Source organism: Dromaius novaehollandiae, chromosome 7 (genome assembly GCF_036370855.1).
Source record: "Dromaius novaehollandiae isolate bDroNov1 chromosome 7, bDroNov1.hap1, whole genome shotgun sequence".
NCBI classification, from domain to species: domain Eukaryota; kingdom Metazoa; phylum Chordata; class Aves; order Casuariiformes; family Dromaiidae; genus Dromaius; species Dromaius novaehollandiae.
Genome location: NC_088104.1, coordinates 32,728,897 through 32,745,902, shown reverse-complemented (window position 1 = coordinate 32,745,902; position 17,006 = coordinate 32,728,897). Strand labels below are relative to the sequence as shown.

Genomic DNA, 17,006 nt, shown 5'->3' with positions numbered 1-17,006 from the left:
GCTGTTTGGAAGGAAAAAATGAAGCCACAATTCAGTGGTCTCTGTGCCTTCTAAAAACTCATTTCTTGCTGAAAGCGCTGCGCCAGGAGCACACTTTTGGGGAGCGACTTTGGGCACATTTTTGAGTGACTTTTATTACCTAAAAGGTAAGCAAAAACTTTTTAAAAAGTAAAAATGAAGACTGAATTGTAAACAAACATGCCCCTCCAGGTCAGTTTTTCAAAATCATTTAATTTCTGCCCCCCCCCCCCGATGTTTCTTACAGCTTTTACAACTGCCAATTTTTCAGCTACCGCACAAACAGATCCCTATAAAAGCCAGTATATTTAAAGAACGGAAACTGATATTTAGGTGTCCACACTGTCAGTGCTGGAAAAGCACACGTTTATAACACCTTGCATGCGGAGATCTCAAAACATGGCTAAACTTTAACTCAATTTTACAGCTGACATAACAAACAGAGATGTTAGATGACAGTTACAGCACGAGCAGCCTGCCTGGAGACAAAAGCCCAACTTAGAGCATTTGGGGCTGGGAAGAAGCGGTCGAAGCCCCCGCTCCACCGAGGGCCAGCTCTGAAGCCGTATGGTAAAAGCAGAGACACAAAACTTCACAGCCCCGTTCTCAGTATTTCTAAGGATGGATATTCTATGAAGTCACTTTATGCATCCCCGAATTAAACCACAAAAACTATATTAATCTACAGAAAGCTGAATGCTACATAAGAAAGAATTTCTCAAAATAACTTTTTGAAGTGTGCAAAAATAAGGGTCTGGTTTTCCTTGGGTGGGAACCAGCAACAGAGCACAACCACCTCGACACCAATGCAACGCCAACTGCCGTGGTAACACAGCTTTTTGCCCTCAAATTAACCCAATACACGGCTCTCAAAAATGTCAGAATTCCTTGGGAAAGTCTTTGTCCCCATTATATTACAAACAATTACAGGATATGTGAATGAACTAATGCATACACTTGCACCTATTAATCACACACAAATATTTGAAAATATAGCCAAGACCAGCTCTTCCATCAAACTTTTATTCCTCTTCAGAAGGTTTCCATCTTTTTTCATTTTAAACCTATTTTCCACATTACTGATCCTAGCTTCCTGATATAATTTGAAAGAGTGCAGAAGACTAAATATTTGTAGATGCTATAGTATCTTTTGTATTTTGAAAAAATTCACACAGGAAATGTGTGAACGCCACCGTCATTTCTCTCTAATCCATTTTCTAACGCACCAGCTGCCGTTTCTTTACCTCTAGGTGGTGCAAGCTCTTCTTCGGCGCGTGTGTCACAGCATGACACCCAGCTCCACCAGCTTCAGGAGCTGTGGCAGCAACGCTTATTTTTGGAGCCAGGGCTGCAACATCAACTTTCAAAGCTGCTACCACGGAGTTTATTTTTGGAGCCTCCGTGGTGGAATTAACTCGCAATGCTGCTTGCATAGCAATTATTCACAGAGCTGGTGCTCTTGGGAGAAAACCAACAGACTCATGAAATGTTTATTTATTCCTCAGTACCTGCCTTACAGTTTTAACAGTCGTGTTCAAACATGATTTGTGTATACACTGAAAATATCTAGTCCCATGAAGCTGAGTTGTCCAGGCTGAAGCCGAACAAGAGGCTGTATTTTCACGTATACATACCTGAAGCAGCTTTAAACACCTGTACTGCTATAGCTGCAAAAACCCCAGGCCAGCTTAGCAATCCGCTTATTCAGGGAGGCTCACAGCAGGCCTTCCAGGGCTCGCCGAGCCGTGCAGCGCGGCACTGCAGTACCAGCAGCGCTCAACCCGAACTCAGGCAGGTGAGCTCGTCACGGCCGCGACCGCAGCAAGACCTGCCAGGGCGCTCGGTAGCCTACACGGGTTCTCGCTGCATCGGCACCGTCTATCGCCGACCACGCAGAAACACAAGGAACACACGATTTCAGCCACTATAACCGTCTTCTCATGAATTTACGTTTCATTAGAAACTATACAACCATGCTGGACAACTTTGTAAATCAAACATACCTTCTTTTTAAACCTTTAACTCATCGCGCTAACTACAGATCAGGATGGCAGTAGTCAGCAACTGCTCTACAGCAGCTGCTAAATACGCTAGGGGAAACGAAGCCCAGAGCAGCTAGCGGTCAGCAAGTAACCGCACCACAGCGGCCGAGAGCACGAGGCCCGCAGGGTTACGGCTGCCACCGCTGCCTCTCGCACCTCCACCCGAGGCAGCATTTCGGCAACAGACAGAGGAAGGTGGGAAAAGGCATGAGACAGGTTTTACCGTCTGCTGGCAAATAAATCAACTCAGCATGAAAGAAAAACTTAAGCAAACCCAAGGGGGTGGGTGGGTTGTTTGTTTGAAATTGTGCATCGAGTTCGTCAAAGTCATAGTAAGCTTTCCAGTGTTTTTTAACCGAAATTCAACTTTTGAGATTATTGTTTCAAATCAAAAATCAATCTTGTAGAGTAAAACTGACAACTCACTTCCTTCTGATTTCTGTATTTTTAAAGTAAAGAGTAGGTACTGAGAAAACACTTGATGGTCCTAAAATCGTCTTTCTTAAAGTTTGAAAACAGAAGAGTTTTGACGTGGTCCAATTCAGACATAGCAGCAGTGAGATATAAACAAGCTTGCACTGATAGCTTAGTAGCTGTCACCGTAGCCGTGCACATTGCTGAATATAGAAAGTATCTAATAAAACTAAACATATACATAGGGGATTTCTCTGGACACTCAAAAAAAAAAAAAATCAAACAAACAAACCATAAACCTCTTCCTTCAACCCAAGAAAACCAATTTCCTTTACTCAAAAATGCATAGGCTAAAGTCACAAAAGAAAAGGGGCAGTCTTCCTGGAGATGAGATCTGATTAGAAATAATTTCCCTCTTTTCCTACCTGCTAATCTGTTAGCATTGAATGGATTTGTTGCATTTGCATTTCCTTTAGTTTCAAATCTTTCAGATAGGTTTAAAAAAAAAAAAAAGGGGGGGTGCAAAAGTACTACTTTATGCAGTACTTGAATTTGCAAGCACAACCTGAATTTGCAAATCAGAGTATCAATATTGTATTTTAAAATAAATTCTCTTTTCCCATCTCTACCTGAAATCCTTCATTCAGCAGAATACCTTAAAGTAATCTAGATTGTGAAGAACATCTACAAAAATGATACTCCCTATAAACTAGTGCAGTACCACACTTGTTTGTCCTACTGTCATTTTTTGGACATGTTACTGTGCTGTTTTACATAAAGTTTTAAAAGCATAACAAGCATGCAGGAAACAGTAATTGTAAGCAGGAGGTACCTTCTTTCCCAGCCACATCTAGTGCTATGAAAGACAGACTAAAATGCGATATCAGCTCTTGCTCATAAGACAACCATGAAGCAGGCACGAAGTTCTGGAAAGAGTCTATCTCAGCAGTACTCCTCAAAACACCTCTTCTCTGCTATTATCTGTGAGCAGGCTGACTCATCTAAATACTAACAGGACAGGAGGCAGCAGGAGCAGCACTTCACGGCGTCAAAAAAAAAAAAAATCCCCCCAGTGCGCACAGAACAAAACTAAGAGTCATGGACAGGACTAAGTTACTAAGCTCAGTTCTACTACTAACTCGGCCACTGCATGCTCTGAGATGATTAAATTTCATTCTCTAATCTTTAAACAATAAATGAGATCTAACACCTTTTAAATGGAATTTTAAATATTAAATTTATTTTCAACATTCTGTGCGAATCCATAGTACAGTCTATTTCATACTACGTTTGGCTCATCTCACATGCCTGAAAGGCAGTCACAATGACACTATCACTGAACTGTCCTTGAGGATGGTAAGTTACCGAAACAGAGAGCTTATTTCATGAGAAAGAATATCCTGAATTTGCAGTGGCTTATTGACACTTTTCTGGCTATTGATTAATTCTAAAGCATTAGGAAGCTGACTGTGTTTAAATTGCAAATAGTCTAATTAAATGGAATAAAGAAATAATCAAACTAAGTATTTGCTAAATTAAATGAAACATCTACTTACCTTCAATAACTGGGATTCTTTCACAGAGCCCATGCCCACGTACTCCATCCAGAGATGCACAAACCCCATGGGGTGAGCCCAGACCACGCTGGCCAGCAACGCTCCTTGACTACCACACTCCCCCCCCTCCGCTGCTTCCCGAAACGGAGGTGGATGAACCAAATCACCCAGCGCCCCTATAGTCCTTCACCAGTACTGACTCCAGCTCTTGAACTCCAGGATGGGAGAGTGGGTCACATGAACAGAAATTTAGTTGAATCCCTGTGTACAACAAAAACACTGAAAGCATTTAAATTTTTGTGATGTAGAAAAGGTTAAGTAATATTGCAAGTGTCCAGGACGTATGGGATAATTCCTCCTTTCTTGTACTGTCATTAGGGACGGGGATATTCAGTGCGACAACAGTAGAAGCTTGGGGGAAAGGGGGCCTCAGTGATTGGCTGTGTCCTTCCCCTTCTAGTAGATACAACTACCATTAAAGAAGATTGTTCGAAGGGATACACAGGAAATAAAGAACATGCAACTAGGAGCTCAAAAGACAGACCCATCAATTCCATTAGTATTAGGTTAAGATCCCAGGAAAAAAAATTTCTCTAGTGGGAGGAAACTTCCTGCACAAAGGCCTTAAGGTTTCCATATACACGATCATGGTACAGAATATTAAAAACAGATACAAGGATGAACGGAGCCAATATTGCTCTGACAAGGATTCCCCTGAACGGCTCATAGATGATCTTAAGTTTTTCCAGTAGTAACAGGAATTCTTGAATAACTAATGCTGAAGCTTCATGGGGGCTTAAATGCTGATGTAGTGACAGCTAGCCAGCTTTCCTCCCTATGCACACACGTGCTTGGGAAAATACACAAGTCTGGTAGAAGAGCAGCTAATCTCAAATGTTACTCGGTCATAATTAGGCATGAAGCAAAGCACAAAGTATCTGCAACTATGAACTTTGTTTTGAGGGAAACTATGTTGATTTCAAAAGGTAAGAATACTGGAAAAAGGAAAGAGACTTGAGTACCAAAATTGCCTTGGCTAGGCTAATACTGGTATGATCAGCATTCAGTTTTGCCTGCTATATCTGATTTCTTTTGATATAAGAATTGATACACTTTTTACTTTTCAAGACAACAGAATTAGGGAAACTACTGATAAGACCGCCACCATCAGAAACAAAATAACGTAATTCTCATTCACTGGACACGAGGCCTAAAGTTGGTTGATTTCACATGCTGACGGTATTCAAAACACCTTCATAAGCTGCTTGCTGTCAAGATTTATGGGAAGATTTTGAAGACCTCATTAGCAAAAATCAATCAGAATAACTATAATAAAAGAACCAATTCCACAGACTTGCAACTTCCTGACATGAGAGAATAATAGAAAATCTGACCTCCCCTCCTGTCCTGATGACCAAAGATGTCATTGTTGCATTGTCCACCATGAGTGACATGATAGAGGAGTACTACACAGACCATTCTCCTCAGACATAAAGACTTTCACCCTTCAAGTCAGCAGATGAAGATGAGGCAAATTTTCAATTTTAGGCAATATGCATTTGCCATCAGTATTTTGTGTGGAAACACTTGAATCTTGCTGCCATGTTCAAAGCATCAAAGCGACGGGGAGAGAAAGGCTTCTCCTGGAGGCAAGCTTTTTCTGCTGCCATGAAAGTTTTTCAGCATTGCTTAGTAAGCAGTGAAGTAAAGTTTTGCCAGTAAATTATGACAACTGGAAATTCCGAAGTTTTCAAAATGGTAGAATAGTAACTGTTGCAGAGATCCATGGCAGGAATCTTAGATTCATCATTTCATGATATGGATTTCTGTAGTTCCTGTTTGGTCCTGTCATAGATTAACCACAATAAACTCTTCTGCAACTAAAAGCATACAAAGCATATACAAAATCTTAACAAGGGGAATGGAATGAATACTGTCTAGTTGACTCTCTGGATATAGGAGAAAAACAAGAGCCTTTGAAGTAGTGGATACAGACATTACTAACACTGCAAGCTTAGGGACCAAAGGACTGGGATCAGCGATAATCAGATGAATAAAGCAGAATGCTGATTGACGCTTTAGCAAGGTACTAAGCAGACAGGACAAAAGAACGTCTGTCTTTTCAAGGACCTACTGACTACGACAGAAATCTGCACAACTGAGTAGAGCAACACTCCTGCTTTCCTGGCTGCAGATACTTCACACTCTATGGACAGGGGTTTGCTCAAAGTATAAGACCCAGAGCTGTGAATTATTTCCAGAATACAGGAGGATGTTCTCAATAAAATTTACCTAAACTTTACAGGTAGGAGACTTTGACTACTCCTTACAGGCTGAACTCAGAAGAGGTGAAATCTTACCGGAAATTTGCACTCCACTCTTTTGGGAAGGTTGTTTCTAGAAGCTTATCTCTGATAGTTTAGAAACATCCTTCTAATTTCCAGTCTATTTAGTCACACCAGGAGTATCTATTAGCTTAAACAGATCTTCTGTCTTCATAGTTTTATTCCCCAGACCCTCAGAACAACCTTATTCCCCATCAAGCTTTACTATATCAGGCAAAACATACCAAGTTTTTTCAGCCTCCTCTCATGAAGAAATGAGTCTTATTTCCTCACACTTCTTAATCCTTTTCTACAGCTGTTCTAGTCTGAGTATTTTTTAAATCACATGTGATCAGAACCGTTCATTCTCAGACTGAGATCACATTTTAATTAGTTGTATTTAATCTTGCCAAACCTATAATTGTTTAAAAAATAAGTCCTTTTAGAAAGTGTATAAAAATAAAAATCATACGGCAACCTAAAGCTACACATACAACCAAAACCAGGTCTACAAGTGCAGAGAGGAAAAAAAAAAAAAAAGACAAAAAAGATACTGAATGAGTAATTCCTGACCAAACAATAAAGTTGTCTTCCTCAAGGAAAAAGTGTGACTAGTGAATCACATCAACAGGAAGCAAGCAAGATTATCTCTTCCTATCACTCAACTCTGTATGCTTAGTTCATTGTTTTGTTAATAATTACTCCAATCACAAGCAGTCCTAAAAGTAACATGCTTTCCCTCAGCAAATAACTTATCTCTGAGTTTGCATTTAGCTCGTACATTTTAACAGAGAATGAAGGGGCTACTGTGTTTGAATTCTTACATCATTTTATTTTCACTGATCTCTTATAAAAATACTATAATTCAGTAGGAAAACACAACAGGAGGCAAAATGTTAGTAACTGCTGACCAAAGGCTATTCTCACCCATGCTGCTCCTAGGATTCCCCAACAGGACAACAGATTTCCACATGATAGTAGCATCACATGCACAGTGGAAAAGACACAGACTGCAAGAAGGGAAAATTCCAACTGGATGTTAGGAAAAAATTTGGCAAAACACTGGAACAGGCTACCCAGAGAGGTTATGGCATCTCCATCGATAGAGATTTAACATGTGACCGGCACGGTCCCTGAGCAACACAATCCAACTTTAATGTCAGAACCTGCTTTGAGCAGGAGGTTGGACTAGAGGATCACTAGAGGTCCCTTCCAACTTCAATTTTTCTACAAGCCTACAGTGTTCACTTGGTTGCTTACAGGCACTAAAACCTCCCGCACGTCATACAAATGTGCTACAAAGATGGCACCCAGCAAAGTAAAACTGTCCTAAGAAAACATATAGTATAAAAATAAATTCCCATTTTATGTCAGTACACAAGAATTTTGCAAAACAAATACTTTAAATTTCATATACCAGCTGTTCAGCAACTCAAGAGAAAATCCTACTCAACAGTTGCACTTAGCTATTAAAGGACCTTCCAAGGGGGATCAATTTTGAAAGTAACAACTGCTGATTGTTTTTAAAAGGCTGATCTTCAATATGGTTTCTTCTTCCATAAAATTTGAAAGCATTTCTAATCCTTAAATGGCTGCACATAATACAAATGAGAATGGGAATTAATACAAGCTATGAAACATGTATATTTTTAATAGTCAAATAATATGCCAGGCATGTTACTAGAACGATTACTTAGAAGTCTAGTAATATTCAGTAATGTAAAAATAAGAATCAAATCCAAGCAATTGCACTGAAAAACATGATCCTGCAAGTCAAAGAGATAAAGAGAAGTACAACTATAGTAAAATTGTAATTTATTCTAAGCCTGACCAAGTAACCATGAAACTAAGGTACACTGGTCTCTGAAAGAAGCAGCACTACCACTGCCTGCCTATAATTTACCAAGTAACACGGCCATTTAACCTGAGAAGATCTGCTGTAGGTGATCAGATAAAGGGACCAGAGGGAGTCTGGAAAGAAGATACGCAGAAGACACCTTTTGCCTTCTGCAAGCATAAATGATATCAAGAAAATATGCAGGAGGCACTACAGAAGGTACCAGCTACACACCAGTTAGGTCAGAATCAGAGCAAAGCAGCAGTCAAAGCACAAAGTGTTACCTTAGAACAGACATGGTCTCCTGCATGCCCAGTGCCTAAATAAAATACGTGTAAGTACAGTTGGTTGGAACATTTTGGAGAGTAGAAGCATTTTTAAAATTCTTTCCTTTTCTCCTTGTCTTTCATTGAACCCTGCTTCCTGGTAAGCTTGAGCGCTAAAGTGACAAAGTCTGTTATATTCTCCCAACACATAAATGCACCCTTCTGTTTTTAAAATCTGTATGATCCAGTTAACCATAACAACCTTACTATAGGTCAGGCCTCCGTGTTAGCTTCATTGCCTAAATTAAAATTATGTTTAAGCCAATTAAACTGGTGTAAAACTCACCACCACCACGCTTCTGATTTTACAGTTTAGTTAAACTGACCTAAGCAGAGGTTAGGTTAGAGACTGGCAGATGTGACCGCTAATAATGTAAGGCTTGCTGTGCATTTGAGGGGAAAAAGAAGTGCAGAGCGGTTATTTTCAGAAGTAACTGAATTATGTGCAGAATAGTGCCATTTTAAGTCCTGCAAAAAGAATTTAAATGGTTAAATATTCAAGTGAAATCAAAAGTCTGCATAAAGCAGTATTAGAAGTTAATAATACAATTACCTTCTACTTGCATGAAAAGCAAAAGGAAAAGGACATTTCTATTTTGTATACAAAATTCTCTAGAAAGAACAAATGAAAAATCTAAAACTATGCTTGATTTTAAATAAGTAGTTTTATGATTTAAGCTACAACAAGCTATCAACACACCAAGACTTAAATTCCTGGAACAAGATGGACCTATACGCTACCCATCTTTTAAAAACATGCTATTACATACACTATTTCATCTGTTATCTAGACAGGACAAGAAGTTTGGAACAGACAAAAATATTAGTGTGATTAAAAAAATGCAAGTTTTAGTTAGATTTTCACCTGATTTACAGTATCATCAACTTTTTTTTTTTTATTAAAGGAAAACTATTAAATCTTCAGGATTTTAGGAAGATGTATTAGCAAAGCACCTACCACAGTTCAGTAATTAGACAGGTATATGTACTATTATTATTACTATTCAACTGAAGCTGCTCCGCAGAATCTTGTTATTCATGCAATTACCACAGACATCCAAGACATTCAAATTCCTGAGCAAAAAAATTCTGCACTGAAGGTAAATTGTTAGGTTTATTGTTACTGAGTGACCTCAGTAACAACTCCATTGAGAAAAGGCTAGTACTCTTTCACTGGAATAACTGTTCCTTAAATTCCCACCTTATTTTTACCACATGAAAGTACAAAAATATTTAAACCCAATGTGTAGGATACTAAAAACAAAACACTAAATATAAAATGATAAAGTTCGTAACTACTCTGCTCACACCCTAGCTGTTGTGCATCAATGACATGTATGTATCAAGACCAGGAGAAATAAGAGCAAATTTTCTAAAGTAACAAACATAGTTGGACTAATCAAGCTCAACTTCCCACTCCCACACACAATGACTTTTGACTTCATTCCCTTTTTATTCCTCTACCCACCCAATGGTCTTTGGCAAGAAATGCACAGTGAAAACCAAACAACAAGCAAAAAAAATTCTACAGTAAATCACCTGTGGTTCTTTTCACATCTACCCTTCTACCTTTCCTTGTCTTTTTGACTTTTGGAGCATAAATTGTTCTGATCCGTAGTATTTTGCATACAACAAATACGCTCATTTTAAAAGCACAGTGTCAGTAACTGCAGCTTATAAACCAATCTACAGAAAAACTAAATTAATCATTATGGCCAACCCCGCTAGGGCATTCTCCAAGGACAAATTCCTGCCCCAGAATCATATGCAGGTAAATCTGTCTACCATTTAGCATCTTGAACACAGAAAAAAGCAAGCCTGTGACAAAGGATTAATGCCTTGCCAGGAATTTTCTGTTGATTTTAGAAACACAGATGCAAGTAACAATTGTTCAGACCCCAACGTTGCTATTACAAAGTTATATTATTTGGAACACCTTCCTTGCTACACGTGATTTAATACAAGCTTTACACTTCAAAATGCTCAGTATCAACAGTGATTATTCTGGCACTGGAAACACTAACCACTTTTTCCAAATGACTGGATTAATATCTTCAGAACTACACAGATACACAATGGCATTAACATCCTACTGCATGATTACATTTTTCATTATTGGGGAACTACTATGGTTTTTACTTTTAACTTTTAGATAACAGTTCAAAGAGAAAGATAATGAGAATTTCTCTACAAAATGTTTGAGAAATCTTGGGAATGTTTTCAGTGTCTGATTTAACTAAACTTGCTTATTCTAAATACTTTTTCAGAACTTTATCATTGCTTACAAGAGTGCTCACTATCTCACTTCAGTCTCAAAAATGTGTTTGAATAAATCTGTTCTCCATTGAGAGAAAAAAATACAATAAAATTGGCTTAAAATAAATTTATTAAACAATACAAAAATAAGCATGCTGGAAATCAAGATACATAAATAACATACAATGCAAATGAAAATGGAAAAACGAGACAAGTAACTTAACAACTGAGCAAAAAGGTACAGCGCAAATGCCAAAATAAAATTTTAAAAAGCATTTACATTTCTAATGAAATGTTAATGATGCTGACAAAGAAAAAAAAAAAAACCACACACAGCTAAAATGCTTGAATATCAAGAATTGCTATTACTGTAGCACAGATGGACACTAAAACCGTTGCAGACTTGAAAACATCTTCAAACATTCAGCGACTAGCCTCTATCACCACATCCTTTCGGACCCGCTCACCCTGCGCAACGCAGGCACGGCAGACCCGGACCCAGCCACAGCCCCGGCCACCGGTGCCTCCTGCCACTGGCAAGGGCTACTCGCAGACACGTCGGGCCAGAGCAAGATGCTGTGAACGCAGGTTAGAGTCACTGGTCCACGGGAGTCTTTTCCTAACCCCTCCTAACTAGAGGCTGGCTTCAATTCCAAGACAGGCTCCAAAAGCATATATTACAAAACTGTAATATATATACTTAAAGTAAAGATTGTGCAAGCTGTACCCTAAATATTCTTATCAAGCACATTTAAGATCTAGTCATCTCCTTTATTTTATACTTCCCAAGCGGGACTTGCCTCTACCACAAGTTTTGTATGTAATTTACACACACAAATATGGTAAAGCTTCTTATTTTAAAGTTGGAAACTAGATGGAACAATTTCTCTATCTTCAACTGCATTTTTAGGATTAGATCCAAACACTGCCAAATTCAGAAAATAATGCGTCTAGAGTTACATCAAGCAAATCCTGCATCATACATGTTGCTGATTAAATTACTGATTTAATTAAAAAAGAAACATGTATTCATTACTGTAAATTCTTTTCATTAGCAGCACAGGCAGGTTATGTTCCCTCTTTCGGTTGAGCATTTTTCAGGTAAACACACATAGGTTTGCAGGATGTGAATACTTGTTATGTCTTTCTAACTATTGTTTTACCTTAGTTCACTTAACTTTCAAGATAAGCACTGACAAACCTACCCTAAACATCAGTGATAAGATCATAAAATAGCTATTACTCAGCAATTTATTACCAACATCTGCACCACAGATTTACCTGTTCATTCCACTAGGACTTCAAATACACTGAATAGTCATTTTCTGTATTGTTTTGCCTAAATTTTTTAATAATAGGCTTCACACACAGAAATCCAATCCATTTACAATATATTGCTAGAGGCAGATTATTTGAGGCTAAGTTGGAGCTTATTAAATTCATTAATAAATTATTTCAAGTGTTTTTGCAAGACTAACAATACCTAAACAGAGTAATTAAGACTAACTTTCATTCGCAAACAACATATGCTTTGCTTTATGCATCTTCCTTGATTCAGGCTGCCAGATGGGACAAAGAGAGGAATAGGAAAGCAATAACCTTCCCCTCACGCAAAACTAACACTTTGGAGTTTTAGATAAACTAAAAAGGGAAGGGGATTCGCAGAGGGTGTCAGGATGGGAGGTTTACTAAGGAGTCATCTATCCTCACCTCTTAGAGCTCTCAGTGAGCTATTACTTACACAGATGAAGGAATATAATTGCTTGTTACTTGGACAAAAGTCCCAGAGTTTATGAACCAGGACTCTATGATGTATTGGGGGGGGGGGGGGGGGCGGGGAAGAGCAGAGAATATGTCAAATTATCTGCAAGCTTAAAAAGGGGAAAACTTTTTACAGATAGAGAACAACATTTCAAAGAAATTTAGCATCGTTAAGAAACCATGAATTAGCTACAAGTGTCAAGAATTTAGTAAGTCTGTGCCCTTGCCCAACATTGCCTACTGAGCCTAACTATTCAACACTTATAGATCATTTCACATAACCTGTCCAAGATCATCTCAGTAATGATAATTTGGAGCAACAGATGCAGTTTCCTGTAAAAGAACAGAAGTCCTGATTCTTAGCAAGCTGACAGAGGTGCAAATTCACTATCATATTTTTAAAAAAGCAGTTTATGATAACTTTAAATTTGCTCATGTATAAGTAAGAGACTTTTGTTCATACATATATATTCATATGAACATGCACACACATTAGCTGCTGAAAAGTTAATTGTGAACAGTTTTAATAATCTGACCAAAATGTTTTACTTTTAATATATTTCCTGCTCACTACTCAGTTGGTTACCACTCTAAAATTGCTTACATTCCTCTTGAGGGTGGAGCACAGCATTACTAGTAAGGCAGTCTGAGTCATAACTACCAACTGGCAGTACAAGCAGCTAACAAGACACTCAGAATAGTTTGGTAAAAAAAACCCTCTCTGCTACATTAACTATCTTGCAAACAAGGTAGGGTTTTTTTTCTTTTCCCCTCTCCCAACCCCCTCCTCCCCTGGCACCATTTTTGCTCTTTTATTCAAATGTTAGCATTAATAATTCCTAACAATCTTATCAAAAATATATCATTTTCACAGCATGGCATAATCGAGGGATCCATTTCTGTTAAACACAATTTGACTGTCTGTCTTAAAAAAGGATACAGTAATAACAAGACTCAATCTATCTCCATTTAATATACAATTATCTGGGAATTTATGATCTTACTATTACTTTATATTTTAAAGTTCTTGTATCTTTACATTCTGAACCTGATCAGAGGACACATCTTATTTTGCTTAGTGCTAAAATTAATTTACTTAAAATTCTCAGATATAAACAAAGTACACAGATATACACAAAAGAGGTATATCGTTCAAAGCATTCAAATTCATCTTTTTAAAGTAGGCGTGCTTTAAGTAACTACAAAAGTCAGTTAACAGTTTTGGTTTTTGTTGTTTATGCGTCTTTTTAAGCTTCAACAATCTTTTTGGTATAGCATACAGAATTTATACAGTATTTATATATAAATGAAATACCAGGCAAACAGTATTCAAATCAGAGTTAAATCTAGAGATGCTTGAGGGTTTTAAAATGAAGAATTTTATGAAACTAGAACCCATTCCTTTAGTTTTGCTCTCCCCGACCTTCCATCCTATACACTACGGTTCTGGAGATGTCCTCGTTTGATTCAGGTGACACTTTTTTCCATACTGTTTCTTTTAAAGCAAGTTCTTGCTGGAGATTCTCATAGTCCATTGGTCCAAAGGAATGCTAGTTGTTCAAGCAACATATATTATTTATTAGTGTATTTGAAGGAAAAAAACCCAAATTTGCAATCAATGCTAACAGACTCAAGCTTTATCTTTCTTCATCTCTTCACATATAAACCGTTATTTTCTGTCTTCCAGTTATAAACAGTTCAAACTTCAAATTGGTTAATTCTTAGATGTATACATGCAAATAAAAGCACTTTAGAAATGATTCTACATCTTCTCCTATGAAAGTCTCCACGCCTTAAGAAAAACTTCTTTGCTTTTTATTACCATTAATGTTTTAACTATCTCAAGCATCCTCACACTCTTGCCGTCTTTCTGTATATGTAGCTGGACTGGATTCAGCTCCTTCCCAGAGACTGCTTATACCACTCCTTAGTAACAGGCACTGGTCTACAGCAACATAAGGCCTGAGGTCACTGCCTGTGCAGCTCTCGCCAATAAATGGGGTCTCAGTGATATCACTATGAAAAATACTGAACATACATCTCATGCACAGTAGCACAGAACAGAAAGACTAAGCCACCAGCTGGTCAAATCTTTATTAAAAAGCAACCAGAATAGTAAAACACTTTGTGACTTCTATCAAATACCAAATACTTATTTTAGTCAGAGAGAAGAACTGCAAGAGATGATTAGAACTACAAATCTAAGATGAAATTCTATTTTATAAAACCCTGTCATAGTGTGGTCCACCCATGTAAGTGTCCACTAATAAAGTGCACTGATTAATTTATCTGAAAGTTTTGATGCAATACATGTCATTGAGCAGTTCTACATTTAGAGAAGATCTTCCTATTTTTCATCTGAAATCTACACATAATACTCACTGAAAATACATATTAACTTACCCGCTGATCACCACCTTCTCTGCGAGGATCAAGCTTCTTCGCAAAGTGTCTCAAATTATCATAGTTATGGAAATTGCACAGAGAAACCAGATCCTGCAAATATTTAGAGAACATACATTATCCTTTGCATATATGATACTTACGTGCACATGAAATTATAATAAATACTAGCACTTATGTTTTACATCTGTATATACATTAGTAAAAATTGTTTCTCTCATGTTTTGGAGATTGTATACTTCACAACTACAGAGAAAAAAGAGTCTATAGAAGTTCTACAGTTTCTGATGTAGCATAGAGAAGATCAGCTTATCATTACATCATGAAGTATTCTTCATCAAAAATGTTTCCACAATGTTTCAGAAATACTGATGAAAATGACTATTTCTAAATGCTCACAAAATGAATTGGAGGTTATTTATTAAGAGAATGCAAACTTATCTCCTTTTCTAGGATGTCCACCCTTAGAACAGATCAAACTTGGTATGTATGGAAAACTAAATCACTATTTAATTCAGCCAGATCTCAGCAATGCTAATTGAAGCTCAGTAGGCATCAGTTGCAAAAGAAAAAGAATGATGAAGGCAAAGCTGCTTACGTGGCAAAAGTGAATCCCTTTAACACTGTTGCCCATCTTGTCCAAAGGAGGTGACCAGCACATCAAGCCCATAACATTAGGAACAACCAGAAGAATCCCACCAGCAACTCCAGATTTTGCAGGAAGACCAACCTATAGAAAACCAGACAATGTGTGTCCCCTGCAGACATTCTTAACTTCTGTAAGACAATGCCGCAGCATTTTACTAAATATTATTATGCAGCACTTTCAAAATGTAGTTCTGGAAAGCACTTCAAGCTGGGAAAGCATTTTTACTTATCTCCTTTTAGACAGATGATAACCTGAAGCACAGTTCATCACGATTTGAGGCATGCAATCATTAAGTTATTTGCTTTCAATAACACAGTAAGTCAGTAGTACAGCAAGAAAGATAATCCAAATCTGTCTATTATAACAAAGCAGTAGTGCACACACACACGTAATATGTCACAAACAGTCTACGACAATGAAGTGGTACAAAACAATATAAATAAAAAGTTTTAAAAAAGGGGAGGGGAGTGTCCATAAATACAGTTATCAAACAACCTATTTACAGTCTGTAGATAAAGATGTTGCCTTTTTCAAATGGGAATTAACGTATCATATATCCCCATAGCTCAGTAAGCAACAACTTTTAGATTGCTCAAAGCAGCATCATCAACTTTACCAATTTCACATGTATGCAATGAAAAATACTGAAAAGAGTTAAAACAAAGAAAACACAAATAAGATACAGTACACGTCTAAATACTTACCTATAAGAAATGTACTGCTGGAAAATAGCAGAAACATGGTACATACGCTGCATATGACAGCCACTTTTACAAGATATGAGAACAATTTAAGAAACAGCCCGAGTCAAAGAAAACAGAGTAACTGACTGTGTTTCCTCTGTCCCCTACCCCCAAATCAGGATTTCTTTAATTATGCTGGTCGCAGTTACATCTGCATTAATCACCTGTAACTCTCATGAAGAGCCTTTCTTAAGTGACAATATTTATGTTTCAGGATGAAAAGGATGCCCAGATGTGAATAGCAGAGAAGAGTAAGTACTATAACGTATTGTATACAAGTAACATCATGGGTTCTAGACAACATTTTCCCATATGTTGTGCTCAATTTCTAAACAATTCATTTAACAACCCAAGAACTGGAAGAAGGAGGGGTGGGGTGGAGGGTCTGGAACATGGAACAGAATAGCACAGATTAATCTTCCTGGACAGATATAATTAATATCTGAAGACTACTTACATGGAAGGCAAACTGCCCTGAGAAGTCGTACATGCCACAGGAATGCATTAAACTCAGGGTATTGCGCACTGCTTCAGGACTCAGAACTCTTTCACCAGTGATTGGGCAAAAGCCACCATTAGCCAGAGTTGCTGCCATCACGCTTGCTGATTCACACGTTACTTCTATTGAGCAAAGCTTATGAAAGAGAGATTAAGATTATAAGAAGCATGAAGCTTCA

General features: G+C 37.8%; 1 protein-coding gene across 1 annotated transcript in view; it reads right to left on the bottom strand.

Moving 5' to 3' along the window:
• Positions 1-17,006, bottom strand: part of GLS (glutaminase) — a 66,039-nt gene that overhangs the window by 10,028 nt on the left and 39,005 nt on the right. The window contains 3 exon segments of the mRNA XM_064515103.1: positions 14,938-15,030; positions 15,536-15,667; positions 16,787-16,963. Coding sequence (XP_064371173.1) covers positions 14,938-15,030; positions 15,536-15,667; positions 16,787-16,963 — 402 coding nt within the window.